The sequence below is a fragment of the Malurus melanocephalus genome, unplaced genomic scaffold, assembly GCF_030028575.1.
Source record: "Malurus melanocephalus ecotype Western Australia unplaced genomic scaffold, MMel_1.1 scaffold_1, whole genome shotgun sequence".
Taxonomy (NCBI): Eukaryota; Metazoa; Chordata; class Aves; order Passeriformes; family Maluridae; genus Malurus; species Malurus melanocephalus.
This window is the reverse complement of record NW_026623233.1, coordinates 796,222-808,297: the sequence shown is the minus strand read 5'-3', so window position 1 is coordinate 808,297 and position 12,076 is coordinate 796,222. Positions and strand designations below refer to the sequence as shown.

The window sequence follows — 12,076 nt, the reverse complement described above, 5'->3', positions numbered from 1 at the left end:
CATTGCCGCTGTTCCCATTATTCACATTCCCACTGTTCCCCCTCTCGCCATTGCCTGCTGTTCCCATTGCTCCCATTGCCGCTGTTCCCCCCTCTTCCCATTTCCCACTGTTCCCATTGCCTGCCGTTCCCATTGTTCCCATTCCCACTGTTGCCCCTGTTCCCGTTGCCTGCCGTTCCCATTGTCCCCATTCCCGTTGCCCACTGATCCCATTGTTCCCATTGCCCGCTGTTCCCATTGTTCCCATTCCCACTGTTCCCGCCGTTCCCATTGTTCCCACTCCCACTGTTGTCCCTGTTCTTGTTGCCTGCCGTTCCCATTGTCCCCATTCCCRTTGCCCGCTGTTCCCATTGTTCCCATTCCCACTGTTCCCGCCGTTCCCATTGTTCCCATTCCCGCTGTTGCCCCTGTTCCCATTCCCGCTGTTCACGCCGTTCCCATTGTTCCCATTCCCTCTATTCCCCCTGCTGTTCCCATTGTTCCCATTCCCTCTATTCCCCCTGCTGTTCCCATTGTTCCCATTCCCTCTATTCCCCCTGCTGTTTCCATTGTTCCCATTCCCCCTGCTGTTCCCATTGTTCCCATTCCCTCTATTCCCCCTGCTGTTCCCATTCCCCTTGCTGTTCCCATTGTTCCCATCCCCTCTATTCCCCCTGCTGTTCCCATTGTTCCCATTCCCCCTGCTGTTCCCATTGTTCCCATTCCCTCTTTTCCCGCCGTTCCCATTGTTCCCATTCCCGCTGTTCCCATTGTTCCCATTCCCTCTATTCCCGCCGTTCCCATTGTTCCCATTCCCATTCCCGCTGTTCCCATTGTTCCCATTCCCCCTGCTGTTCCCATTGTTCCCATTCCCTCTATTCCCGCTGTTCCCATTGTTCCCATTCCCGTACTTTCCCGCGGCTCCGGGCTGAGCACACGCCCCGCCCCACCCTCGCTGGGGGCGTGGCCTCCGGCCGATGGGCGGGGCCGGGCGCGCGCGGTGTTCGGTCACGTGGTGTCGTGGCCCCGCCCCCTGCGTGTCCGCCATGTTGGTTCCTTCCGCAGCGSCCGGCGGCGGTGGCGTAGCCCGGGACCGGGACCGGCGGCAGGAGCGGCCACAGCCCCTTCCCGCGGGCAGGGATCGGCCTCCCCAGCGCGCCCGGGAGCGGCGGCAGTCCCCTTCCCGCGGTCTGGAGCCGAGTCAGGTTGTGTTATTTTCCTTTCCGTTGCTGCCGCGTTCCCGCTCGCTGCCCGCCGCTGTCCGAGATCCCGGGCGCGCTCCGCGGTGCTCCTTGGCGCAGCCTCTGGGGAGCGGGAGGGCAGCCCCGGCCGGGCCCGCGGTGGGAGAGGGCCCCGGGCGCTCCCAGAGCCGGTGCGGGTGGCGGGGAATGTGGCGTGATCAGGGATCCCGTGACTCCGGGGCAGGCGGTGACTCCTTTGGGAAGCGGCTCCAGCCGGCTCATGGCCGATCGCCGACCCCGCAGCGCTTCCTCACCACTGAGAAATATCCTGGTCTGTCAGGGTGAAACTCGGCTTCGTACCTGAGTCCTCAACAYGTTTAAGTTTGGGAAAAGAAGAAATATTAAAGCTCCTCTTATCTCCTTTTCCTCGTCACTGTGTGCCTGGAACGGGCTGCCCAGCGAGTGGTGGAGTCACCGTCCCTGAGGTGYTTAAGGAAACACTGGACGTGGCACTCAGTGGCCTGACAGGGGGTGATCGGCCATAGCTTGGTCTCGATGAGCTCAGAGGACTTTCCACCCTAATGGATTCTGTGCTGAAGAGGGGCACCTGCTCAGGGCGCGCTTGGGTTTCAGTTCTTCTTTTCTGGAGCAGTGACTCGGCTCAGCCCCTGTGCAGGGCCGGGGGAGTTCCCGGTGGCTCTGCGGGCTCAGGTGTGCTGAGGGCTGGCGAGGGCAGGGACAGGGATGGGCCAGGCTTGGAATCACTTATGGCTCAGTGGTTAATGGGCGGCTCTCGGTGTAAATAATTCCGTGTTACGTATACCTTGCGCAAAACAATTCAGTGGTTAACAGAACAGTGCAAGAAAACTAGTTTTAAAAGCCTCCATTAGTGGCCTTTATAGCAAGGTTRCATAAAACTAGATACATAGAGAGCRTTTAAGTTTTATTAACTTGGGTGGGACAGTCAAGTAGGGAACCTCTTGACTAAATTTCATTYAGGAATTAAAATGCTTCTCTGCAGATAGCTGTCATGCAGCCTCCCCTCCTACGTGTTGTTTTCSTTCTTGTCCACAATAATTTACAGCTACTAAATAAGCATGTGGGTTTTATTTGTCTTTACCTTTAAAGTATTGTGTAACACTGAAGTTGTTGGTGCTTGCTTTTTTTAGAGCAAGGGTGGCTCTGTGTGACTGGGGTTTTTTGGGGGGGGGGTTTTTGCTAAATGTTTTTTCATTACTTTTTAATCGCTTGGAAAATAACAAGCTGTAATGTCAGACTGGAGGGAGAGGAGACATACCCAAAATTACTCCAAAACTTTTTTCTTAGCACTTCTATTTTCAGAGAAACCTAACCAAAGGATGGTACAGCTATTATCTGTGTGTCATACCAACATCAAATTTATAATGAACTGTCACTTTTATCTGTCTTCATTCAGGTTGTATGGAGCTGGCTTTGCAGTCTCAATTTTAGTAAAGCCTTTTCCATAAAGTTCAAAAGAGACAGTGTGTATTTAAAAAAAAACAAACAACTCTAGCACTCATTTTTTTGCTTTTGAGTACTGAAACACCATCAGTTTCCTTAAACAGAAAATATGTGGAAAAAAAGAATTGCAGAAGGTCAAATAAGATATTTAGATTTCAAGCTTTGTTTGTGTCAATTCAGTAATAAATCATGGGAAACAGGTGTTCCAGCTCCTTAGGATTGGAATTTTACATAAATGTTTCACAATGAGTGAAAACTTCCCAGCAAAAAGGCTTGTAAGATGTCCTTAGGGTTGATTGGTTTGTTTGCTTTGTTTTTTTTTATTAGTGTTCATTCTCTTCTGTGTTTTGTTTTTGTTTTCATTCTCTGCAGAGCAGTGTGTTGGCCTGGTACAGTGTAACCCACTTAATGCCTTCCTTAGGGATGGGCTTTCGTCACAGTTATACTGGGAAGAATATGAATGTACAAGGTAGCCTGACCAATAGAGGCTGCTATTATTAAGATTCCCTGAAAGAAAAGGGAAGCTAATGCAAGGGAGAAAGATGAGCACATTTGAGCAGAAATAATTGCTGGATAAGTTATTRAAAGAGTGGAAACAGTAACAGAGAAGTACGTTGCAGAGAGAATGTCAAATAGCTCAGGCATTGTTAGCAATGTTGGACCGAGAGCAGCAGCACTGAAGGATGTTTTGAAGTTGGCTGAAAGTAATAGAATATTTAAGTTGGAAGATGCTTAACTGTGAGCTGCTGAGAAATTCTAACTGTGATTAAATCTGAATAAATAAGTTTGCTCATTCTGTTTGAACTTGGGGAATGAGGTTGGAAGTGAAGGTTAGGCCTCTTCAAGATTAAACTGGCAGAGACGTAAAGGTCGTTGTTTCTCCTGACAAATTTTGCTGATTGATTTTTTGACTAGCTATAAGTTAGAATAAATGAAATTATTCTGGCAGTAGGTACTTGAACGAATTCATGATCCAATGGTTATGTGAACTTCAGGATTCCTTCCCTTGGCTGCTGGTTCTTTCATAGTCCTGAGTCATGCCAGGCAACTGTTTGAAATAAAATCCTGAACTTCACAGGAGTTAAARACAGCCTTATAAAGAAACCCCCAAATACAATATTTTTGATATCCAAATGAGTGGCAACAGCTGAATGACAGTTCATTTTGGGTTGGGTTCATATGAGAAATTACAAGCAAATTCTAGTGACATTCTGGTGTTAGTTAGATCAAGCATGTCTAGGCTGCTTACAACTAGAGGCAGTTTTCAGATAGTCTGTTTTCTTTTGGATAAATTTTAATAATTTGCTGACAGGTTATCTTCATAGTGCAATGGTGAAATCACAGATACAGGAAGGAAGGTTTGCAAGGAGATTAGGACCTTGGTAGGTCGAGCTGTCTGACTGAAGAGCTTCCAGGCAGCTATCAAGTGGCTGTCAGTAAAGGGGTGTTCCTGATCCACAGCTCTTACGTCAGTGCCCTGTGGAGGGGAGGGTCACTTTGGAGGCGGACTAATGTCTCTGCTTGTAACACATTCAAAAGTACAAAGCCTGTAGCATCTTGACTTCATATCTGGACGTTTTCCTTTGAATTGAGAGAAAAGTCCTTCAAGGTCAAACAGGCTTATGGCCTCTTCTGCACTGAAAAAAAAACCCACCATTATTGTGCATCTTAATTGACATGGRTGTAAACCACTACCTCCTAAATATAAGAACAAGGATTGGCTAAGGGGAGAAAAGTGAGAAAATTTGCTTCTGTCCTTTCTTTTCAGATTTTTGGAAACTTGCAGATCTACTRTAGGCAACAAGCTTAACCACTGTAGTGATTGAGGGCTGAGAAATGTAAAAACTCCACAAACAGTAAGTGTTGAAAACTAGTAGTTTACCCAAAGTAGTTTTGGATTCTGCCCTTTCTGCTGCAACTCTTGTAGTTCTTGGGACTTCTTTTCAGACATTTCATGGAGGAGCAATTAATGTCATTCTTTGATGGACTACTGTAACTAACACACTACATTTTCTGTGCTAGCTTGGGAATTATTGTCAAATGCTTTGTTTGTATAAAAAAAACCCGACTACTAATGAGGGAGGGAGTTTACATTTCTACTGAAAGGCAAGTGATTTTTTCAGTCAAAATACTTGCAGTGGTGTGCCTTTTTAAACTTTAATCTGATACTAGTGGCTTAACAAAATAAGGTGGCTTAGCAAATAAAATTGTGAATAAGCTTCAAAATTGAAATGYATTTGCTGTATATGCATAAATTTGAGGATAGGAAGTTACAAAACATTGTCAGTGTTAGGCTGGTTGTAGAACTGCTAATTCTGCTTGTCCATAACTTTAGTGTTTTTTCTTAAATCAAAGATGGCTCCTTTTTTCAGTAAGTCCTGGCTCATAGCATATTAAGTTGTAAACATGATTAGTTGGAACAACTTGAGTCTGTCTTACTTCTAACAGCTTCAGTTAAAGGACRGTGTACCACATATTCTCAAGAAAACCTTTAGGTTTAGTCTTGGTTTTGTAYAGCAGATGGCTCATCAGTGACCAYTGAATGACAGTAATAACTGAAACAAATTTTCTTGCCTGTTTCCAAGTTAGAAAGCAAATACAAGTGGAGAAACAATTGCCTGGAAATTAGAARTGTSTCTTACWTCCGTTTCTTCAAAAATGCTTGAGGCAGTTCACTGGTGATATTGCAATAGATCCAGGTTTTGGTGCCTTATTAAAAAAGGGGGAGTGGAGGTGAGATTTCAGTTGCTGTGTATGGTTTTTTGTTTGAGTTTTTTATGGTGTGCTGCAGTGGCTGGTATCAGTGTGGTAAAAATTAAACTATAAATMGGTCCAATTGACTTGGTTTGCTTAATGGTTTACATGGAGTTGCAGCTTGCTGACATTATAGATACAATGCCGTTACTTTGTTGGCTAATACTGTTTTTCCATAGACAGAACTTGAGTTCACCATTTGTTTTCAGCCTTCATTACTCTGGTGTTAGCAGGTCCTCCTTAATCTATTTAATTATTTTTATAGTAAAAAAGGACAAATTCCTACACTGAGTTTACATGTTGCTGCTATGGACCAAGATTTTTGCTTTTCTCTGAGTGCTACCTCAGTACTTAAGCAAAAGAGATATTTGCACTCAAAATAATTCAGATATTGAGCTGGCATATGGGAAAAAGACAATCTAGACAGAATGGGCAAGGCAGTGTTATTTCACTAAGCTTTACAGGACTGAGCATTAAAGATTTTGTAATGCAAACTTATTTTTCTGAGGTTGCTTAGCTTTTAGTCTTTTGTTGTGACAGCAAATATTTGGACTGATAATGGAAATACCTGACYTAGAATTTGTTTTACTCTTTTAAAGGGACATCCTGAAAGGCAGCAATTAATTTACCTCTTTGTATTACGGCACATGATCACGTTACAAATTATATTTAGTAGAAAACATTCCCTGCYTTTAACAGGAATATTGAAGTCAGTGATTTAAGGACTGGAATCCCTCTAAGTTAGTGGAAGCAATTCAGAAATGGTTAGCAAAATGGACCAGAGTGGGGCTGATCTTTATTTATTTGCTCTGATTTTCTTAGAATATTGAAATGATTGAGGAACATGTAGGAAAATTATTCTTGTTATAGACTCTTTGTCTACTAGGTTGAGATTACTTTTACATTAAACTAATTGTGTAGCTCACTAAGAAATAACTGGAACAAATAGTTACCTGTAATTCTATACTATCCTCCAGTTCCTGATGTTGGGTAAAACAATCAGATGCACATTAGGAATTAAGCTTTCGTTTTGTTTTCAGATGATGAATGATGATTTAAACTGAACAATTACAGTAATAAATCTTCAGAAACATCATACTAGATGTTAACTATCCCTTCCAAAAACATTGTCAAAAAGCACATCATACAGATAAATTCTATGATTGGAGAAATATTAATTCTTGAAGTGTATTAAGTATTTTATCGTTGTTTTATTTGTTGGAGTGTTAAGGCTTCAYAACATTACAAAAAACAATTACAAAAATTGACCTTTTTAAAAATCTTATTTAAAAATGCATAAGCATAAACTGCAGCAGCCTACTGTCTGAAAAATACCACTCTGGTTCAGCAGATACTCTAAATCACATTATCAGTGGGACTGCAAATGAATCCCTTACATAGTAATAAAACTGTAAATGTATAAAGTCTTTGCTGCTTTCAAACAAAAATACTTCTAATACTTTTAAACATGCTTCTTTGCTGCTTCAGATACAGCCTGTCAGCATCTGCTTAAATGACTGAACATATATTCCATTGTTTTGGATTAAAAACCTTGATTCTAGGCTAGCATGACAGCTTCTGCTGTGGAAATTGAATGTCCTGAAAAGCAGTGTTGCCTGCAACATCAGGAGAAGACTCTTTATGTAGCTTTCGTGTGAAAGGACCAGTTTGGTTCTCGTTGAAAAGACACTTTTAATGGTTTGTGGTTGGTCTGTAATTGTCTGTGCAGTAAAACTAATTTTATRGTCATCAGTCTCTTAGACCTCACTGAAATGGCCCACATAGTTGAAGTTGTGCAAATTAACTTTACAGGTTCTGGGTACACAAAGTACTGGATACTGTTAACATTTTCCTTGCATGTATTTTGTTTAAAATGTGGCTTTGTGGACAATTTCATGATAATAATGCCATTGATAAAAATGGAGAAGCTAAAGAAATGAGTGCATAGTACCAGTCAGAACTATTTAAGCCAGTTATTTGTTCACATTGTGTCTTTTAAGGAACTTCTGATTTCTGCCGGACTGGAAAAATAACTTGTTCCCTATACTGGAGTGGAAGAACAGGAGAACATTCAGTACCCTCTGTTCCCATGAAAGCATTATTTATTAAGAAGCAGCTCCTATCTAATGATGTAGAAACTGGGAACATAAATGAATAGACTGGGCCATTTTCAAGAGTTAAGCATAAACCTGTAACTCATATGCAAGTAGTCCAGTGACKTTAATAAAGACTTTTCACAAGCATTTCACATACATTATGTATGTATTCATAACCTGAGCCATAGCCGTTATYCCATAGCTCTCTGAAGGGTAAATGAACAATCTGTTTGTAGCTTCTAWGCTGTTTTGACATTATCATACAAAATTGAGGCTTTATAAACATTATTGTTAATTACACAGTATGAATAAATTACTTTCTCTGAACAAATTTTTAATGGAAGCAGTCAATTCCTTGTATTTTGATTTTGTGTTGAGGCTTCAAACTGCTCCTTCTGTCTTACTGTAGATTGTGTCTAGCAAATAAATATTCAGAGATGGAAAGTCACTGATAAATTCCTGAAATTTCCAGCTCCTACTGTAGGCCATGATTGTAAGGCAGCACAGAGTCATATGACTCTCACACCAGCTTGTGTCAGGTACTAATTCTACAGCCACACTGTGGGTGATGTATATGCCAGTAATGCTAATTACAACTAGCAAGACYGCATTCCTTTCTTCAAAGAAAGAGAAGGACTAGGCAACTTATGACCCATTTCCATTTTAAATAGATGCTATTTTCAGAGAAGCCTGTTTGAGCTGAAGCCTTTGAGCTCTTTYACTATCAGGCAGGTTTAGGAACAGAGTTCTCCTCATACTGAAGCTTCAATTTGCCCTTCTTAAAATGAAACTTCACCCCAAAGCAATTAAAACACCATTTTACAGTATTAGATGACACTACAGTTTTAAGGGCAAAGGTTGGGTACAAAGCACAGATAAGCAAACTACTTTAATTTTAAGGGTTTTGTTTTTTTTTTTAATTTCTTTTTAAGTCTGACAGTTAAAAAGCATTCTTTGGTGTCAGTAATTTGCCAYCCCCATGCTGGCAGCCAGACTATTCACTAGCACTTCCAGACTTCTTGACAGTTTTACTATGGGAAGTTGACACCTCCTAACTGAACTGTCAGTGTAGGCAACAGCAAATTTGCTTTTGTGGTAGTTTTAATAGTATTCCATTCATCAGTGATGCTCTGCAGGGAGTTAACTAAACTACTGAATGCTTGTCTAAATAAAATTACAGCACTTGCATTTRTTCTATAGATAACTGTGTTCCTAGTGCATAGGTTTAAAAAGTAACTTGTGGTAATAAAATACAGCACTGAAGTGACTTGTTCAAGGCACAYGCTCTATAAAAATTCTCTCACTTCACTTTTTTCCATGAACCTTTTCCAGTGCACGTAAATGAAACATTGCACTCATTGCGTGGAATGTGATACCCCTTCAGCACAAAGGGGGGTGGTTTGAAGGGTTTCGGGGTTTTAAAGAGTTTTAAGTGACAGACCAGTAATTTATGCAGCATACTGCTTAGATGCAAACTTCAGTATGTGGAAGAGACACATCTTAAATGTGCTATTCTTGACTGGTTATTCTTACTGGACTATCTACAGTTCACCTGTTTAGTGTAGTCCTGATTTTGTACACRAAACTTGATGTTGTGGACTTCAAAACACATTCTAGATACTTATGTGTGCAAAATTTGTTGCTCACAGCTGTTTTCCTTTTTAATAATTTCCTTAATCTTTACAGGTCTAGGAAACCAGGAGGATCTTTTCCTGTAACAATGGCAGCAAAATCATCACTCCTTAAAGTAATACTGCTAGGAGATGGTGGAGTTGGGAAGAGTTCCCTTATGAACAGATACGTCACCAACAAGTTTGATGCACAGCTGTTTCATACAATAGGTGTGGAATTCTTAAATAAAGAGTTGGAAGTCGATGGACATTTTGTTACAATGCAGATATGGGACACWGCAGGTCAGGAACGGTTTAGGAGCTTGCGGACTCCTTTCTAYAGAGGTTCTGACTGTTGCCTGCTAACCTTCAGCGTGGATGACTCGCAAAGCTTCCAAAACTTAAGCAACTGGAAGAAAGAATTCATTTATTATGCAGATGTCAAGGAGCCTGAAAGTTTTCCATTTGTGATACTGGGTAACAAAGTTGATATTGATGAAAGGCAAGTGTCTACMGAAGAAGCCCAAGACTGGTGCAGGAATAATGGCAACCATCCATATTTTGAAACMAGTGCAAAAGATGCCACTAATGTTGCAGCAGCCTTTGAAGAAGCTGTTAGAAGAGTTCTAGCCTCTGAAGATAGATCAGATCACTTTATTCAAACAGATACAGTAAACCTTCATCGGAAACCAAAACCCAGCTCATCCTGTTGTTGACTTAAATTTTTTTGCCAAATTACTGTTGACTAGCTTGCTCTATAAAAAAAYGGGGAAGGTGTAGTAGATAAAATAACAAATGGGTTTCACTCTAATATTAAAATCATAATATTCTGCTGCTTTCATGGGGGAGAAAAAGAAAAATCTCCATTCATGAGTGACCTGTTACTGAATTAGTGATGCTTTCTGTTTAGGAAGATGTCAAGTAAAAAAATAATATAAGAATGTAATTTGCCAACTTYATTCAAATGATAAATACTTTGAATATAATTAAAACTTGAAAGTTCTAGAAGCACTACTTTTGAGAAGCTGTTCTGGAATTCAGGCACAAAGATACTTTTATATGTCTATATTTTTATGAAATCGGCATTCCACTTTTGTYTTGTTAGATGTCAGTTTCCTAACAATGCTAGATATTAAACTTCAGTCTCACTACATTCCTTTTGCTGTGAGTGGTACTTCATCTCTAATGTGGTTATTGTAAGTTAATATAAATTACCTCCAGAACTTCTAATTGCCTAATGTTGCTGTAATTTTTGTAGGTTTTTAAGTAGGAAATAAATTTCCTACTCATGTCATGTCCTTTTTCATCTACTACTCTAATGCTGCACTAATTTTTCCAGTGGTTTAATGCAAAATACCAATCATTTTTAAAGTTAATGTGTGTCTTTGCCTTAAGTCCATTCTAGCATGTTTCTGATCAATAAGGTAAAAAAAATCTGAATAACTGAAGTATAACAATTTTTTTAAAAAATGGTTTATTCAGTCAGCTTTAATAGCACTTAAAAGGATTCACATTATGACAGTTTTTTAGGAAAACTTTTAGTGTACAGCCTTAAGTTTCAAATGTCTTGTTCCTGTTAACCTGAGCTATGAATGTGTTTACCAGTAATATCTGCACTGTGATATTAAGGATTGGCAATACGTAGAGAACTCAGGAAGCTCTTGACTTACAGTAGATTTTTGACAGCTTTCAGCCCTAATACAGATATATAACTATAGACAGTGTTTCAGATGAATTTGATCCTTATTTAAATTGCTATTTTAGGATATGGACTTGTACATTTAAGATAATGTCTTTTGTATCACTGAATTCATTTCATAATGATGAACAGAAGGAAACTGTTTAATGGACTGTCTTTTTTGCAGTCATGCAGACAAAACCACAGGTGTATCTGAGGCTTTCAGGTGCAGTTTGAGTGGTAAAATACTTGTATGAGAAATTGTTCAATATTGGCTCTCAGAGTAACCACTCTTCTTGCAATAGCAAAATTGTAATCTGACTGCTAACAGGCACACATGTGAGAAAGGAAGTCTGAGGCTGCAGGACAGGTCATGTAATTAATTAAACAACTGCTTTCTGTACAGCAACCTTTTTGTTCCAATAGAAGTCTGTCTTGAGAGTACATTGCCAGCAAGCATTTTATCTTAAAAATATCTGATCAATCAGTACCAGGTGTAATTAATTTGGAAGTAAAGCTTGAAAAACAAACCCTTCTTGTCGCTCTTAGTACTTTCCTGAATGTATTGTATTCTTGCTTGAACCTGTGCAGGATAACTTTACTCTGCAGGTATGCTACTTCTGCTTAAAAGTGACATCCTTTTACCTTTTGTGCATTCCTAAATCTTATTTATTCGTGCAGTCCGGCATCTACACCAACAAAACTGTGTTTTATACTTCAGTTCCTGAGCAGTTAAATATAGATTGAACTGCTACTTCTGTTGTGTTTAATTTCTAGTCAATGAATTAAAGGATCTGTGAAAAAAATCTTAGCTAAATCCCTCTTAATCTTAGAATGAGTGAGCAAAAAGCTTTAGAAATGAAGATTGCTGTGTTAGGGGCTACTAAGCTATTGACATGAAATTGTTCTAAAACTATTACCTTACTACTTAAAGCTTCCTTTAACATTCATCTTAGCAGAGATTAAGGTTTGAACAAAACAGGAGCTGAAGATTTTGTGACTACAGTACTGTACATACCATTCAGATAAGCTTGCTAAAAGGAAAAAATGAAAGATAAGAACCATTGTGGTCCTTCTTGTGCMCAGGCATCCATCCGTGTTTCCCCATCTGTCCCCTTTCCATTAACAGCATGGTTACCAAGCCTRCATCTGAGAAGCAGTGGTTTAATAAAGTTAAAACATAATCCCRTAGAAGTGTATTACTCATGCCCTGGGAACTGCTGTACTACAACKGTACACTAATCACAAAAGTGCCCARYAAAGATAGAGGGYRTATGCTGACAGTATAGGAATTAT

At 40.3% G+C, this 12,076-nt stretch overlaps 1 protein-coding gene across 2 annotated transcripts; it reads left to right on the top strand.

The window, feature by feature from the left end:
- Nucleotides 1–1,067: 1,067 nt before the first annotated feature.
- Nucleotides 1,068–11,306, top strand: RAB9A (RAB9A, member RAS oncogene family). Of its 2 annotated transcripts, XM_057388611.1 has the most exons (3): nucleotides 1,119–1,184; nucleotides 4,411–4,498; nucleotides 9,179–11,306. In XM_057388611.1, exon 3 carries the CDS (start codon nucleotides 9,213–9,215, stop codon nucleotides 9,816–9,818), a length of 606 nt encoding a protein of 201 aa, XP_057244594.1. In that variant the 5' UTR covers nucleotides 1,119–1,184; nucleotides 4,411–4,498; nucleotides 9,179–9,212; the 3' UTR covers nucleotides 9,819–11,306. The 2 variants fall into 2 exon arrangements, with proteins under 2 accessions (XP_057244659.1, XP_057244594.1); XM_057388676.1 differs by lacking the exon at nucleotides 4,411–4,498 and having other exon boundaries at nucleotides 1,068–1,184.
- The last annotated feature ends 770 nt before the right edge of the window (nucleotides 11,307–12,076 follow it).